Source organism: Aquarana catesbeiana, linkage group LG02, assembly GCF_042186555.1.
Source record: "Aquarana catesbeiana isolate 2022-GZ linkage group LG02, ASM4218655v1, whole genome shotgun sequence".
Classification (NCBI taxonomy): domain Eukaryota; kingdom Metazoa; phylum Chordata; class Amphibia; order Anura; family Ranidae; genus Aquarana; species Aquarana catesbeiana.
In genome coordinates, this window is record NC_133325.1 from 169,278,234 (window position 1) to 169,296,599 (window position 18,366).

At 38.5% G+C, this 18,366-nt stretch overlaps 1 protein-coding gene across 1 annotated transcript in view; it reads right to left on the minus strand.

The window, feature by feature from the left end:
• Positions 1 to 5,576: 5,576 nt before the first annotated feature.
• Positions 5,577 to 18,366, minus strand: part of LOC141127405 (zinc finger E-box-binding homeobox protein zag-1-like) — a 133,538-nt gene continuing 120,748 nt past the window's right edge. Inside the window, exons 6-7 of the mRNA XM_073613801.1 lie at positions 15,333 to 15,477; positions 5,577 to 10,795 (exon numbers count right to left, since the gene is read on the minus strand). Of these exons, the coding sequence (XP_073469902.1) occupies positions 10,506 to 10,795; positions 15,333 to 15,477 (435 nt within the window). The 3' untranslated portion in view covers positions 5,577 to 10,505. The remainder of the gene's footprint in view (positions 10,796 to 15,332; positions 15,478 to 18,366) is intronic.

The window sequence follows — 18,366 nt, forward strand, 5'->3', positions numbered from 1 at the left end:
TCTTGGTACTGACAGAAACTTTATAGATCAATACCTCCCTTGATGCACAGCAGCAGCAGACCTGCCATCAGTATAGGCATCTGCTGGGTAACCATTATATGACTGGAAAGCGGGTGCCCAGACTGATAGCAGGTCTGAAAAAATGGGGGTGGAAAATCTGTAGTGAACACCTCATAGTGATGTCTCATAGTGACCACCAACTTTTCACAGTGCTGCTTAGCCTCTTACAGTGCCTCCATTGTGCTGCAGAATCTCCAGCCCCCTATATTGCTCCCAACCTCCAACAGCACCCCACAGTGTCCTCCAGTCTTCCACAGTTCCTGCACCAAGCCTCAAACCCCTTGGGGTGTGACCCCCCCCCCCCCCCCCATGGAAAGCCCATCCCTCATAGTTTCCCTCAGCAACCCACAGAACCCTCATTCTCCACAGGGCCACCAAATCTGGTGCAGTGTACACTGATCCCTCCAGAACCCCCATCCTCACATATTGAAACCAAGCCTTAAAATGCCCAGCCTGATCCAGAGCCCCTAGTGCACTTTAAAGCCCCCTACACTCCCGCTGCCTCCAAAGTTTTTGCCTCCTAATGACCTTATGCCAAAGCATTTGTTCATCTGCTGGCCAAAAAAAAGAAGAAAAACAGGAATGAGAGGGAGGGACAGCTGTAAGTGGATTTTGTTTTGACTTAAATAAACCCATTGTATTGTAAGATATTTTAAACATTTTCTTGCCATGAAAAGAGACTGACTTAAGCGGGGTAAACTGGGTGGGATACGCAGTTTGGCACCTTCAGCTTGGGCACTGGATGACCTTGTCATGGCATTGATATATCCCGAGATCAAAAGAGTGGTGGGGGAGGGAATGCTGCTAGACTTAAGCAGGTGAGAGGTTGACTAAAAGGGAAGAGAGAGGGTCGCCAAACGAAGGGAAGAGAGAGGGGGTGCCAAACAGATTGACTAAATAGTCTTTTGAGCCTCAACCCAATGCAAATAACCTAACCCCAACATGGATCTAACACTAACCTTAAACAACAGGCAAAATATATAGCTATGATGATGATAAATACTTAATTTTCACAGCAAGTACTGTCAAGGCAATAATAGTAGCAAAAATAATACCACAATGAACATATGATGCAATGTCCAGATTATCAGCATTAAAAACCCTACACCAAAACTTGTGCACCTAAATCAAATGATCCCAAAAAATCATATGTTTGCTTTAATTTCTAACCTGAACTAACATTTCATAACACCAGAAAAATAACAGGTAGAATATGAGGGATTGATACTTCTAAAACAACAAGCTACATTTTTAATTGCGCAGCTCCATTAGATGGATCTTCTGAAGCAGATTCAAACAGTTCACACAATGTGCTATCCACAGTGATACATTCATACCAGCCAGAATTTAGTTATGTAATCATCTATGTAATCATCTGATAAGTAATTCTGGTCAGCACAAGCTCCTCTAGATTTATGAAACAAAGTAAGGGTACAGTATATATACAGTACTGATGTCACACTTTTGCGCCTTGAACAGTTAAAAGTAGGTAAGTATATATCTAAATTAAATGGCTAAAGGTCATTTTTTTTAATTGATGTTATACATTTCTGTAATTTAGTGATTTCTAGACTCTGGTCAATTTCCATATTTGCTGTTTGCATTCCATGAGGAACACGCACTACAATTCGTTCCCTTTTCATGTACATGATACATGTCTTCCACTATTTCATTAATTTTCACAAACCTGAAACACCTTTCTTACAATATCATATTGAGGCTCATGTATCAAAATTCTTTTGATGGAACTTACCAGAGGCCTTCTTTTGGAACATGCAAAGAGAAGAATTTGAATTACAGTATCTCACAAAAGTGAGTACACCTCTCACATTTTTGTAAATATTTTATTATATCTTTTCATGTGACAACACTGAAGAAATGACACTTTACTACAATGTAAAGTAGTGAGTGTACAGCTTGTATAACAGTGTAAATTTGCTGTCCTCACAAAATAACTCAACACTCAGCCATTTATGTCTAAACCGCTGGCAACAAAAGTGAGTACACCCCTAAGTGAAAATGTCCAAATGGGGCACAAAGTGTCAATATTTTGTGTGGCCACCATTATTTTCCAGCACTGCCTTAACCCTCTTGGACATGGAGTTAACCAGAGCTTCACAGGTTGCCCCTGAAGTTCTCTTCCACTCCTCCATGACGACATTACAGAGCTGGTGGATGTTAGAGACCTTGCGCTCCTCCACCTTCAATTTGAGAATGCCCCCCAGATGCTCAATAGGGTTTAGCTCTGGAGACATGCTTGGCCAGTCCATTACCTTTACCTTTAGCTTCTTTAGCAAGGCAGTGGTCGTCTTGGAGGTGTGTTGGGCCCAATTTGGACATTTTTACTTAGGGTTGTACTCACTTTTGTTGCCAGCGGTTTAGACATTAATAGCTGTGTGTTGAGTTATTTTGAGGGGACAGCACATTTACACTGTTATACAAGCTGGACACTCACTACTTTACATTGTACCAAAGTCTCATTTCTTCAGTGTTGTCACATGAAAAAATATAATAAAATATTTACAAAAATGTGAGGGGTGTACTCACTTTTGTGAGATACTGCATATGATATTTACAGCATGGGCATTCGAAGTGAAGGTGAGTCTAATGAGTTATGTTTTGTTATTGTTGGGCCTGTTGTCTGCCAAATCTAAAATCTTATGGATAACCACATCAGTGGCAAACCTGTTTGTTAAATGCTTTAATCTCATGAATGTGACAGAGGCATCCTATTATTTATTTATTTATTTTTAAACTCATATAATGTTGGTATTATTGACAGCTACTTTAAACCACAGTGTATGCAATTATAAGTTGGGATGGTAACTTCTATAACAGTAACAGAGGCATGTCTACAGAAATATCACTTCTTAACACAATGAGTGGCATAACAAAACAGAGTTAGCAGTGATAGGCAATTATACTAGGACCATGGTCATACAGTGCCTTGAAAATATTCATGCCCCTTTAAATTTTCCACATTTTGTCATGTTGCAACTAAAAACATAAATGTATTTTATTGGGATTTTATGTGATAGACCAACACAAAATTGCACATAATTGTGAAGTGAAAGGAAAATGATAAATGGTTTTCAATTTTTTTTACAAATATGTGAAAAGTGTGGGGAGCATTTGTATTCAGCCCCCTGAGTCAATACGTTGTTGAACCACCTTTTGCTGCAATTACAGCTGCAAGTCTTTTTGGGGATGTCTCTACCAGCTTTGCACATCTAGAGAGTGACATTTTTGACCATTCTTCTTTGCAAAATAGTTCTAGCTCTGTCAGATTGGATCGAGAGCCTCTGTGAACGCGATTTTCAAGTATTGCCACAGGCTCTCATTTGGATTTAGGTCTGGACTTTGACTGGGCCATTCTAACACATGAATATGCTTTGATCTAAACCATTCCTTTGTAGCTCTGGCTGTATGTTTAGGGTCATTGTTCTGCTAGAAGGTGAGCCTCCGCCCCAGTCTCAAGTCTTTTGCAGACTCTAACAGGTTTTCTTCTAAGATTGGCCTGTATTTGGCTCCATCCATCTTCCCATCAGCTCTGACCAGCTTCCCTGTCCCTGCTCAAGAAAAGCATCCCCACAAATTAATGCTGCCACCACCATGTTTCACGGTGGGGATGGTGTGTTCAGGGTGTTGTGTAGTGTTATTTTTCCTGCCACACATAGTGTTTTGCTTTTATGCCATAAAGTAAAATTTTGGTCTCATCTGACCAGAGAACCTTCTTCCACATGTTTGCTGTGTCCCCCACATGGCTTCTCGTAAACTGAAAATGGGACTTCTTATGGGTTTATTTCAACATTGTTTTTTTCTTCCCACTCTTCCATAAAGGCCAGATTTGTGGAGTACACGACTAAAAGTTGTCCTGTGGACAGATTTTCCCACCTGAGCTGTGGATCTTGTAACAGCAGCACACCTCAAAACACATCATATTACTGTCCGTAGAACTTCCACACTGTCCCTCTGCCTGTCAGTGCCATCTTGTTGATTGTTATTGTTACTGTCAATGCCTTTTTTGTTGATGCAATATATACTCTGTACTTACTGTTTCTGAACTCTGACTTTTTACACTGGAACTCTACAGTTAGCAGAGTAGAGTGTCAGTTTTCTAACCTTTCCAGTCATTGGCCCTAGGCGTACTGACACAGAGTGGATTAATTCTCTATTCCAAACCCTATTGTGCCTTGTCTGGCTAATACAGCTGATCTAGTTAGTATATTAATAAGGCTAGCCAGTCAATTGGGCTGGGGGAGAGGCTGTAAAAGACTAGGAGATTATGAATTCTTGCCATGATAGAAGTTGTTATTAATGATATGGGGATGTTTTGGTCCTTGGTCCAAATATGCTATAAGATACAAAGAGCTTACATATACAAACAAGTAGGCATCCTTATTAAAACTGAAACACAAAACAAACAATATAAAGAGCCTTCTGTCATTAGTTCAATTGAAATATAAACAATTGTGCAAAATTTTAAAAACTTGCATTTGGGTTCCATTGTTTGGTAGCCATGAAACGATCACTGATTACTCATTTATTTAAACTAAATGAACAACAATGTATGAGACTCATTGGGATCAGAATAACCGTGCAGGTGGTTTAAATGGACCAGGATCCTAGAAATCAATAAAGATTCAGCCCATATTTGTTTATACAGTTTTAGAAATACCTGTTATAGCTGTTATTAATATTTTAAATATTATTTCCTACACTTGTGTACTGCAGTGTTTTATAGCTGCATTAACATCCTCATTATGAGCAAAAGGTTGGTCTGGTTTATGGTACAACATCCCTAATGCCAATGAGAATACAGAATAATTTCATTGATTAAAGTAGATAAAAAAATTTATTTTTACATAGTTAAAAGAATGTACAAGATATATATACATTAAAATGACAAACGTTTGGTGATCATATTGTACAATCAATTTGAGATCGATAGAAAGTACGTTGCCAACTAGCCCAACATGTTTCGCTATTAGCTTCTTCAGGGGATGTGCAAGGTCAATCGAAAACACCAAACAACTGCTACCACCAGCAAACAAACTGGGCGGGACCCTAACAATCACCCCAATTCGATAAAGTCAGTCAAATGTGTGGCCATAGAGGACAGAAGGGCGAGATGAAGGATATATACCTATTAAACCAGGTCCGGCCCGGTTTGTTTGCTGGTGGTAGCAGTTGTTTGGTGTTTTCGATTGACCTTGCACATCCCCTGAAGAAGCTAATAGCGAAACATGTTGGGCTAGTGTGCAACGTACTTTCTATCGATCTCGAATTGATTGTTCAATATGACCACCAAAGGTTTGTCATTTTAATGAATATATATCTTGTACATTCTTTTAACTATGTAAAAATAAAAAAAAAATTCTATTTTAATCAATGAAATTCTTCTGTATTCTCATTGGCACCGCAAAAATCCCCTCAACCCCCCAGCTTTTTTCAATCCTCATTATGAGATTCCAAGTAGATATTGCAGTAAAAAAAAACAGACAACATTTGCATACCAATTTCAGATTTATTGCAGTATATACAGTTTCTAAAAAAATGCATTTCATATATACATTTTAGTCATTTTTAGATTTTTAAATAAAGCAATAATGTTTTAGTCACCTTTATCAGACAGATTTGACAAATGAGTGCAAATAGTGGTGCTATGCAAAGATTGGTAATCCATACAATATATTCCAAATAGCTTTTGGTGCAATAGAATCAGCTCGGTGTAAAAGCAATTGCTGCTTACAAGAGTTTTCTGAACCTTGTATGTGGCTTTTACATTATTGAATAAATGCACACTTTTCAAGGATACAAGTTTAAGACAAAACACAGGATGCACTAGTACTATTAGTTATGGGTTAGATTTAATAAAGGCAAATAAAGTGTGTACTTTGCAAAGCCATTTGCTCCAGAGCTCAGTAAATGAGGGGACGCTCTGCTAACTTCCATCATCCAATCACATGCAAACAAAAAATGCTGTTTTTTTTTACATTTTCATTGCATATCATTGGGTTTTCTTTGCAGTGAAGCTTCACCTCATTTACTAAGCTCTAGTGCAACTGCATCTGCAAAGTCTAATTACCGGTATGTGTTCTCAGCCATAGATATTTGAAGCCCCTGTAACAACTGTTGACTGTGAATTCTTAATAGTTACAATTTTAAGCAAAAAGATTTTATGTAAACCAAAGAAAAAATGTTACCTATTGATTGTTTAGAACATTTAATAGGCACTGGTATAAAATATAAATACTTCAAGTAGTTCTATAAATATTGTAAAAGTGGGCTCTCTAATTACATGAAATGCCCATAATGCTTCTGGTAGCCATAGACCATACCATGTTTTGTGGTCTGCCTAGCCTTTAAGTTACATTAGGAACAATTTTTTATAAGTCATGTTAAAAAAACGGCCTTTTTTCTTTTTTAAATAATAATGCAATTTGGTAAAGCTGAATTAGTTTGTCTGCTCTGCACACTTTTTCCTTGGCATAGGGGTCAAGTTTTGGCAAAGATTTTGGTGTGAAAATTTTCAGCATCTACAAGGTAAGTATTAGGAGGGGTTACAATAATGTTAGAACTTTGCTTAGGTGTTTATGATCAGGGCAGGGTTAGAGTTTAATAAAGGGTTAGGATTTAAGATATATGTTTTAGGTTAAGATGTAGGATTGAGGTGAAGGGTTAATCATAGTTTTTAGGTGAAGAATTAGATTTGGGGGAAATTAAGGTAAATGTTAGAATCACATTTAGGCCTCAATCACACAACATTTTACATCCAGATGCAGCAAAAATCCAGCGAATTCCTGCAAATGGAAGCACAGGTGCTTACAGACAGTTGGAGTCCCTGAGCCTGTATAAAGCAATGACAGGGTGAAAGTGGCTGCAGCTGTCTGCTGGTGTTCACACGTAATTACATATGGAGCAATTATCTGTGGTTAGGGACAGTTAATCACCACTGGACACAAGCTGTTTGTGTTCCGGGGTGATCATCTGTCCCTTGTTGCAGGTATGCAATTGCATGTGAACACTGGGGAACAGTTGCACCTGCTGTCAGCCTGTCATTGCTTTATACAGGCTGAACGGCTGCATCTGTCTGCAAACACCTTCACACATGGGGCTTTATTAATCAAAGTGATTGAAAGAAATATTGTCTGCTATGTCCATAGTACAGTGGAACCTTGGATTACGAGCATAATCCGTTCCAGGAGTATGCTCGTAATCCAAAGTACTTGCATATCAAAGTGAGTTTTCCCATTGAAGTCAATAGAAACTAAAATAATTTGTTCCGCATTGACTTCAATGGGATGCAATACCGCATGCGGCCAGAGGCGGGGGGGAATCGGAGAGCCTCGGAAACAGCCGAAAAGGCCTGAATACACTTCGGCTGACCTCGGCAAACCTCCGAAAGGCTTCCTACCCGAGATTTGCCGAGGTCAGCCGTGCTGTACTCGGATCTTTCCGTGCATTTCCGAACGTGACGTTTGGCTCTGCTTGGCTCGGGCGCCCCCCCCACCTCAGGCCGAAAGTGATACTGCACAACGCTTTGGCCTGAATCATGCTTGTTTTGCGAGACAACACTCGCAAACCGAGTTACGATTTTTAAAAATACAGTGCTCGTATTGCGAAACGCTCATTAACCGCGTTACTCGCAATCCGAGGTTCCACTGTAATCTGTTCCAAACTTGTAAATCTAAATTTGAATGGTAAAATAGATTAATATAAGCTCTGCAATGACAAACTTGGACAAAGGAGGTAAACAGGTGAATCTAATAAAAAAATAAAAATAAAAATGTATTTTATTAGTACCAACATTACAACATTTTGTGTAGTATTATTATCTTTTATTATGCCCATTTCAGCCCATTGCTGTTGACACCAGCTTTATTCAGAGATACCTACTATCAATAGCACAGTTGTTTGGTAATTATCTTGCCAGATGCCAAAAGGTAAATCCTTAGCGCTGTGGTGGTCACCCCATATATAAAAACGTTTGTGTTCAAATCAAGGAGTGCATTAATGAAACAGGAGGAGGATTGTGACCTTATGTAATACACACCTTCAATAAACCTTCTACTATAAATAGTCAGAAGAGAAAACAAGGACTGACCATTTGACCTCTAAATGGATCTCTAGTCAAACTTTTTTAATGCCCACTTCTTAGCTTGGTGACTATTGATATAAGGTGATAGAAAATCCAACATTTTATGGTTGTCTTTGGAACAGGAACAGAGGACAAATCTTCCAATGGGGCCACCTGTTGTGTGATGAATATCTGAGAGGGGGTCTCCCTCAACTTTAGAGAGATTTCCTTCTATTTCACATTCTGTCTCTGGTATAGAAAGTTAAGGGAAATCTCTATTCTGCTCCTATGAGAAACAGCAAAAAAAGATGAATGGGGCGGCTTTAACCATTCTATTCTCTACAGACTCACCATCCTCATCTATGGTATATGTGGTCAGAGATGTCATTCCTAAGGAAATAAGCCAATGACAGTGTGCTACATTAGTTATAGTTGGACAGCTGTTAAACGTCCTGAGAGATATGGACTTCTCATCGATGATCTTTAGGCTCTGACAGCCAGTATTATGTGCTCTACAGGTGCCCTTTAGCATTGACAACTGTAAAGCATAATCAACACATGTCACAAGACTGAATACTGCAGTTTCTAAAGCTAGCAAAATACTTTCTTGTATTAAAAGAGGTATAGACTTGAGAGAGAGAGAGAGAGAAAGTGCAGAGAAGGGCAACCAAACTGATAAGAGGCATGGAGGAGCTCAGTTATGAGGAAAGATTAGAGGAAGAGGAGATTAAGGGGGGATATGATCAACATGGATAAATACATAAGTGGTCCATAAAGTGAACAGTACAGAAGACAAGGAGCTTTCTTTACATATGAAGGAAAAGAGATTTAACCTTCACATACGGAAAGGCTTCTTCACAGCAGGAGCTGTGAAAATGTGGTATAGACTCCCTCAAGAATACGTTTTGACTAGCTCTGTAGATTGTATTAAAAAAGAGTTGGATGTGTTCCTAAATGCACAAAATGTAACTGGATGCTAACATTTAGGTAGTACAACCAGGAGTAATTTATCCAGGGAATAGGGGGATCAGGAAGTCATTTTTTCCCCCACTCAAGCCAATTGGATCATACTTTATTGGGGTTTTTTGCCTTTATCTGAATGAACTATGGGTATAGGATTATGTATATGGAGGTTCTCTATTAGTTTTTTCTACTGGTTGAACTAGATGGACTAATGTCTTTTTTTCAACCTGACTAACTATGTAACTATTTAACTATGTAATTATGAAGATCCCTGATACTTCTGTATGTATAGATTTTTACCCACACATTACACATACATTACTGCACATATTATTCATATATAGCTTAGTAAGCTTTTGTCATATGATATATAAAAATAGTATTTTTTTTAAATACTGGATTGTTATAATTATTTTAATAACGTTAGGTGGTATTAGTAAAATCTATATATAAATTTCATAACATATAATTTTACAAAAAAATATGCTTTTATTTATGAAGTTCTAATTTACTATGGATCGGTGACATGTTATACTGTATTATTATTTGAAAAGTCAATAGATGACTAGAACTATACTCATTTTTGGGTTTTATCTTCTGCTGGCTCTTTACAAGTGCTGGAGTAGTGATACATCTGCCCCCAAATGACCCCTCAGCACCTTCTTAACTTTTGGGCTGGGTCTCTCTAGACTCTTCATGATGATGGAAGATGTTGCCATTTGGGTCTCAGTGAAGTGTAACAACTTGGTATTAAAGTCAGTTTATAAATGTCTGTTCTGGGTACAGTTCTGCTTTAAAGTGACACCCTGAACTGGCTGCTGCATTACACAAATTCATTGGAAATTCTTACTTTTTAAGTAGCCTTGTCTACTTAAAAAGAACATGTAGTATTGAATTCCTGAATTTAAAGGGAATCTGTCATGAAGCATTTGTAATAGACTTCAGATAAAAGCCACAATTCTAGTTCTATGGCAGCAAAATTAACCCGAATTAGAACCCTGTGCCTGTACCAGGGAACTAATAAACAGCTCCTGTCTGAGGCTTATCCTACAGGTATTTTGCTTTGCAACATTGTCCATTTGAAGATACGCTGACAAAACTATTAATTACATTTGTATATGTGTAACCATAACAATCCCTAAGGCACTAATACATTAGGCACTTATTGGCTAAGAAAGGCATGGTAATACGTGCTGGTACGCTGCAGTGCTATTCATTCTAATAGGCACCCCAACACACCTTGCCAAAAGAAAAGAACACTTTAGTATGACAATTTTGCTATTGTCCTTTCTTTTTACTGTCTGGTATTAGGAGGAAAGTAAAGATGATTTGACTATCAACCTTCCGTTATATTATCCTTAGTAAATACGCTTATTATCCTTTATGTTTGTCCTTAGCTACATCAGGACTGTACCAGGTCCCTCACTTCTTCAGCAGAATGCAGCACTTGGTAGTTTTCATGGTGGCTGGTCTGCTCCCATGTCATAACACCATTTTCATTGGTGGTGTCTTTATGACAGTAGGAATATCGATGGTTCATGTGCTGAGAGAAGGAGCCAGAATGTGAGAATCTCTTGCCACATTTGTCACAGCAATAAGGCTTCTCTCCGGAGTGGAGGCGGACATGTTCAATGAGATGATGCTTGTGCTTGAAAGCCTTGCTACAAACTTCACACTGATGAGGCCTATTACCTAAACACACAACATATTTTCAAGATGAGTAACCAAAATGATGCCAGCTGTAATCTACATCCTTTAGGAAAAGTAAATATTCAATACAAATCATAAAATCAGAACTGGTTGTTTGTACGTCATGCCTTTTATATAATGTCTCATAATATGCATTATTATGGTAATAGTTATATCACTGACTCATTTAGACTCTCCAGCATTTATGCTCTCCAGGGTAAATTATCTGAAGACAGGACTGATGATATAAATGTCAATTTGGTTGCAGGAACTATGCAATGTATGGCAATGCATGCAATATAGGTAAAGTACAGTGCCTTATAAAGTGTAATACCTCTAGTTGTGCACATCCTGCTTCTTACCAAAATTATTTCACAACTTACAAGGGTTGCTAACATAGCAAGGCAGTTTTCCAGGCAGTGGCAGATTAAGTAAAGCCTGGCCCCTGGACTGTTTTCAATTTAGGGCCCCTTACCCCAGAAGTGCTGCTTATATGGCTTAATAAACCCTAAAAGCAGCAGGAAGGAGGCCTAACCAGTTCTCTAAAACATGCACACATTAAATTGCGTTTCTAGTAGAAAGCATGGCAAAGTCATTTACCAAGATAAAGGTATTATTTTAAATTTAGAATTTTTTATGGTACAAAGATGAATGAGAAAAAAAGTGAAAAGAAAAGTTATATATGCGAAGTAAAAATTAAAAAAATGAATTGGTAAAAAACAAAACAAAAAAACTGTTAAACAAAGAAAAGGAAGAAGACATTAAATTACACGTATTTATTAAAATCAAATATAAATTGTAACATTTTCATGTTTTTTTTAAATCTGCAACTTTCATTAAAATAACGCCTGGTGATCCTGTCATGAAGGTTCTTATTTAGGCATTTCCTGTTATAGGTGAAAATGCTCTGTCCCTTGAAGATACCTCACCATGCATATCAAACTGAAATACACCCTATTGTAGGGTAGCACCCCTTAATCTCTGTCCCTGTCTCACACATGTCTCACACATATCATCACACTGTCACATGGGCTTCTGATGGAGGAGTTTGGGCGTCCAGTGTCACTGTATTCTATTGGCCAGAATGGTAATTTATTCTGGCCATTAAAATGTATTAACATGCAAATGTGCATAAACATGCCTAAGGGTTAATGTGAGTTAATGCATGCTTAGGTGCTTTTTGGCATTTTTTTTGCTCAAAAGCTCCTCTCCTGAACGCAAATTTGGTGGGGTTTTTTTCTGCTTTTAAACTCCTGTACATGCCTATAATGTGCATGGACACATAGGCTAACATTAAGGGGCATTTAGAAGCAGAGAAAAAAGCTCAAATGCCTGTAATAGCAGCATTTTTTAGCTGCACACTAAAAAAACGCTCCCAGCAGCAAATTTTGAGCATTTTTTTCAGCTACTAGTAGCAAATAGTGTCCTATGTGTCCATGCACACTGTTTTAGTCTAAAAGTGTTTAAACATATTTAGAGTGACTTCGGGAACTTAATATGTACAGTCTGGAGGAAAGAAAGGAAAGGGGAGACATGATTGAAACGTTTAAATATATCAAGAGGGTGAATAAGATTCAGGAAGGCAGTTTTGTTCAATATGAAACCAAAATCAAGAACACGGGGACATGACCTCAAACTAACTGGAGGAAAGTTCAAAACTAATCTTAGAAAGTATTATTTTTCTGAAAGGTTAGATGATGCTTGGAATAAACCAGTGGTTCTCAACCTCAGTCCTCAAGTACCCCCAATGGTCCATGTTTTCAGGTTTTCCTTTACTTTTGCACAGCTACTTTAAATTAATATCAATGACATGGTATTGAGAAGAGCTATTTTATCTAAGGAGAGTTCCCAAAACATGCCCATTGTGGGTACTTGAGGACTGAGGCTGAGAACCACTGGAATAAACTACGAGGAGAGGTAGTGAGACAGTAAATGGCTTCAAACATGCCTGGGATAAACATAGATCTATAAAAAAAATTAAAAAATAACCCCCCCCAAAAAAAAACAACCCCCCCTCAAAAAAAAATAAAATGGGCAGACTCGATGGACTACTCAGTCTTTTTCTGCCATAACTTTTCTCTGTTTCCAGGTTTTTGAAGCTCTTTTTTTTTTTTGCGTTTTTTGGTGCGATTTCCCGGTAGAAAAAAACGCTGAACGCTCTTAACTGTTGCTAACTAGACATGTGCAGAATGGAAAAACTAATTTCATTTAGTTTCTTATAGATTCGTTATGTTACTAATTTCGTTTTGTTATGAAATTCGTTTAATTTGTTTTTGGAATTCGTTTTAATTTTCATAAAATTGTGTTTCGTTTTTATTAAAATTAGTTGAATTTATTAATTTTTTAATGAATTGCAACTTTTCAAAGTGATTAGAATTCAGATCGGTCGAAAAACGATCGACCGATTTGAATTCTGTGTGAAGAAATAGGTGGTTGTTAACAGCGGATGGGGAAGCTGGTGGGCTGCATCCTTAACAACCATGAGTCATCATCCCCCCTGACAGATGAATGTATAGATAAAGAACGCCGGCAATTGCCCGGCAATAGAAAAATGTTTTAAAAATGGCGCAGGGTCCCCCTTGCAGTCCATTCCAGGCCCTTTGGGTCTGGTGTGGATTTTTAGGTGAACCCCATGCCAATTTTTTTTTTTAAACGGCTTGGGATCACCCCCGAAATCCATACCAGACCCTAATCCAAGCATGCAGCCTCGCAGGTCAGGAAAGGGGGTGGATGAGCGAGCGCCCCCCCTCATAAACCATATCCGGAATCTGGAAGCCCCCTTTAACCCTTGGCTGTGGTTGTGAGGGTCTGCGGGCGGGGGCTTATCAGAATCTGGAAGCCCACTTTAACAAGGGGGCCCCCAGATCTGGACCCCTCTTTATGTGAATGAGTATCAGGTACATCATACCCATACCCATTCTCAAAAAAAGTGTCAAAAAGTAAGAAACACAGCTAACAGTTTTTGACAAATACTTTATTAAAAAAAAAAAAATTGTGTCCCTCGATATTTATCATGATGCCCGCGGACCCAAAAAATGTCAAAATGTCAAAAAGCGCTTCGCCTCCTAAGAGGCTACCCGCCGTATGCCCCCTCTTTGGCTTTGACAGCTCTTATATAGGCACTCAGTTACATCACCGGATGGCACTTCTGACATCAGGTGAGGTCATGTGTTAGAAAACAAATAAACAAAACAAATTTAAACTGATTTCCACTAAATTCATTACTATTCGTTACTATTTTATACATACAAATAAAATAGTAACAAATTTTGTTGAAGTTCAAAATGAAATTTAACGAAAACGAAACGAATTCCAAAACTAAATTAAACAAATTCCATAACCAAAAATTTGTCCAAATTGGTATTCGGACCGAAATGAATTGCATGTGTCTACTGCTAACTGCTGCTAAAATGCTGCTAAAAGCTGTCTCAAAAACGCTATTTTGAGCATTTTTCATCCAGCGTTTTAATGGCATTTTTTTTAGCTTATATTGAGCATGTAAATTTTGAAGAATGTAAATGTTACTTATAAATGAGAAATCTGAGTCTGGGACAATGCACACAACCACCTTAATGAAATAAACTCACATCAGAAACCCCCCTTCAAATAAGAAGTGCCCCATCACATCAGAGGTTTCCTTCACATCACAGTCTTACCTTCTTGTCAGAGGCCCCCCTAGACATCAGAGGCCCTCCATCACCACAGAGTCCCCCCATTACAGAGGTAGAGGCCCCCATTACATCAGTGCCCCCCATACAAGTTTTGTATGGCTATTGGGTAGATTTCCCCTCTTTATTGTCCTGGTGACAACAATGTTATTATTGTGCTGAAAGAGGGAGACTGTTATACATGACACAGATTTCAATAAAAAGCTGCTTCTGATATCCCATCACTCTACTTAAAAGTGTTTCATTACTGTTATTTCCCCATTTGAGAGATTTCCTATAACTTCCTGGCTCAGGTTGAGAATCCCTACAGGATAGCAAGTAAGGGTAAAAACTCTTCAACTGTTCCATAGATGGTAATAAATCCCAGGCAGAAGTAAAAGAAGAAATAAGGAAAAAAGAAAGTTTTGTCCAGAGTATCATTTCAATCACAAATATGAAGGAATATTTGCTCTGTTTTCATTATATTTGCAGTGTATTTGTTATTACTTTGGTGTTTTCATTGCATGGTACATGTACACATTTTATTACACTAGGGATTGTGTGCATTGTCATTAAAAAATGTTGGAACAAGAGGTAAGAGCCTGTTTTTATGACAACTGGCTGAGAAGGGATTTCCCCTCACATTGTAGAGATTTGCTCTCACTTCCCTTTGGTTCTCCAGAACAGGAAGTGAAGGTAATCTTCCTCAATGAGACACAAAAAGGAAAAAAAAACTCTTCCCTATGGTATCCAAAATGTAAAAAAAAAAGAAAAACGTTTACTATAGCTACATTTATAGAAGAATGAAGAAATCTTAATTATAACGGTTATTATACAGTAAACACCACATGTGATTTACAGGAAATTTATATTGCACAAGACTATAGTCTTACCTGTGTGTTCATACTTGTGTCGCAAGAGGGAACTGCTTTTCTGAAAGGTTTTGCTACACTGATCACAGGCATACATCCCGTTTTCTAGCTTCCTTGAATTTTTTCGGGAACCACCTGTGTGCTTTTCTTCACCGCTGGTGATATTCTTGAAAAACATAAACATTAGGTTGTCACATGCCAAGCATCTACAAATGCACATTTGTCACAAAACATCCTAGTAGAAAATTTACATAATTTTTAAGAGACAGTTTCCAAAAATGTCACACATCTATGACATACTGATACCAGCCTGTTTAACGCATATCTAATCCCGAAACAAAATTGTAATATATTGCAGCTTACCAGTTCTTAGATGTTGTGACGGCATTCGTTTTCACTTTTCAGGCTAAGAAAATTTTTAGTCAGTACAGAAAATACCTGTTGATCTTGCCACAAATACAGTGTTGTTGTCACTTCCTGTGAGCTTAAAAGAAAGCAGAAGCAGCCTTATCTTTAAAGCCGTGTATACACGACCGGACTTTTTGACAGCAAAGGTCCAATGGAACGAATCCGTCGGACAATTCGATCGTGTGTGGGCTTCATCGGACCTTTTCTGTCAAAAAATCTGACGGACTTTAGAAATAGAACATGTTTCAAATCTTTCTGACGGATTCAAGTCCTATAGAAAAATCCATTTGTCTGTATGCTAGTCTGACGGACCAAAAACGACGCAAGGGCAGCTATTGGCTACTGGCTATGAACTTCCTTATTCTAGTCCGGTCGTACGTCATCACGTTCGAATCAGTCAGACTTTGGTGTGATTGTGTGTAGGCAAGTCCGTTTCGTTGGAACTCCGTCGGAACTCCGTTGAAAAGTCCTTCGGAGTTCAGTCCATCGAAAAGTCCGCTCGTGTGTACACGGCATTAGCCTCATTCTCAGGAATACTACCAGTACATTGAGCCACACCAGAAAGGCAGAGGGAGATTAGGGAAGTAAACAAGTGGCTGAAGAGCTGGTGTAGTAAGGAGGGGTTTGGGTTCCTGGAGGACTGGGCCGACTTTTCAGTCGATCACCAGTACTATAGAAGGGACGGACTGCACCTGAATGAGGAGGGTGCAGATCAGCTGGGAGTAAAGATGGCCAAAAAGTTAGAGGGGTTTTTAAACTAGGCGACGGGGGAGGGTCCAGAGGTAGAGATAGTCAGCGCGGAACATATTCCAGAGGGTAGTATTGGGGGCATTAGTGGTAGGTTGACTAAAGCACATAAACCCAAGGTAAGTATAGTAACAGATCCTAGTTGCAATGTCGGAACATCCAATTAGAGGATAGTATGCGATCGGTCTAAACTACAGTCTACAGTATAATGAAGATAATGAGATGAACAAAGTAGACACGTTTACAGTCCAGCTTGTATGACAACCATGGCAGCCCCTATTGATAGAGTGGAAACATTCTTTTAGACATGAAGGGACAAGGAGTGTGTTATTCACAGTTGAAGATAAATAAAAAATAACTGAAAAAATAAAAATGATAGCACCAACTACATTTAAAGCCTTCTAAACTGCAATATATTTGATTTATGTTTTTGGGTTTAGATATACTTTAACTCATGATTTGTGTCCAGCTAATTAAGACCTAATTTTTTTTTAAAGGGAACAAGTCACGAGTGGACTTATAAAAGATTATGAACATTTAGGCTTAAAAGTTATGGACCTAGGGCATATCAGGCATGCCCAAAATAGCCTCAAAGGAGTAATTTAGGCGTACCTGGTACATTCTGGTCCCTACCTCACTATTACTCCAAAGCTATCAGAAATGAAGTCTTCCAGTTTGCGTTGTTGGAACACTGACAGCAATACTGTAATAAATCACTGTTTGCGGTATGAGATTAAATAACAAACAATATTGGTGCACTAGATGTAAGGTCGAATTTTTTAAATGTCCAAGACATACATATAAGGTAAGTCAGTAGTGGAGAGAGTTCATACAGTTCTTACAGTTCAAAATACTTTGATCTTTGTGGGTTTTTTTGTGGCATGAGATTTACTGCTTTTTTACCTGCTGTCATGCTGTTTTCCAGCAACAAAGTAAACATAACAATATTTACCAAAAGCCCTTTAGTTATATACATTCCTTTTAACTAGCTCAGAAAATTTTGGGGTTTATTTTTTAAAACTGGAGAGTGCAAAATCTGGTGCAGCTCTGAATGGTAGCCAGGCAGTTTCCAGGTTTTTTCTTTTGCTAAAGCTTAATTGAACAAGCTGAAATTAGAAGCCGATTGGCTACCAAGCACAGCTGCACCAGATTTTGCACTCTCCAGTTTTAGTAAATCAAACCCCAAATGTTATATTAGTATGTGGCCAGGCTTTTGGGTGAATATTAGCTGTCCTATGTAAAATAACAACTCACCTGTAACATTCATAACCTGCAACAGCGGTGGCCAACTTAGTGAATATAGAGGGCCTCAAGTGCAGTCATGTCCAGAGGGCTAAATAATAGCTTTTATTTTGGTAAATTTGCTATTTGTACTTTACATCTCAATGCAAAACATTAATGATATAGGCTAAGATTAAATCAAGTTAAGCTTGCACAGACAGAAATGTATAAAACGGCAACATTTTCACAGGCTTGCAATTGTTAAATAAATGTTTTGCCTTATGTCTGGAGTAACGCTAGGCTACCAGCGCTCAACCACTCAATAAACAATGGCAATAATACAGACCAAAAGTAAGGGGGGGGGGCTAGTGAGCAAATAGCTCTTATGACTAGACAAAAGGATCAAACAACCTAGGGTGCTGCTGTCAAAACGAAGTTGGGACTCCATCTGTGAAAACAAAAAGGAGGGGCAGGGAGAGAGACAGTGCAACCGCTCTGGTGTAGAAGGTTCCAACAAAGTTTAATTACAAGAAGATGAAAAGTGAAGGCTCACAAACATATAAAAAAACACACATAATTGGGTCCCCAGGAGAGGATAAGCCTGTGGTGAAGGCACAGTCCTAAAAGGGTGCAGCTGGATGGATGGATGATGAGCTGCTGCAGGCACAGGGTCCGGATC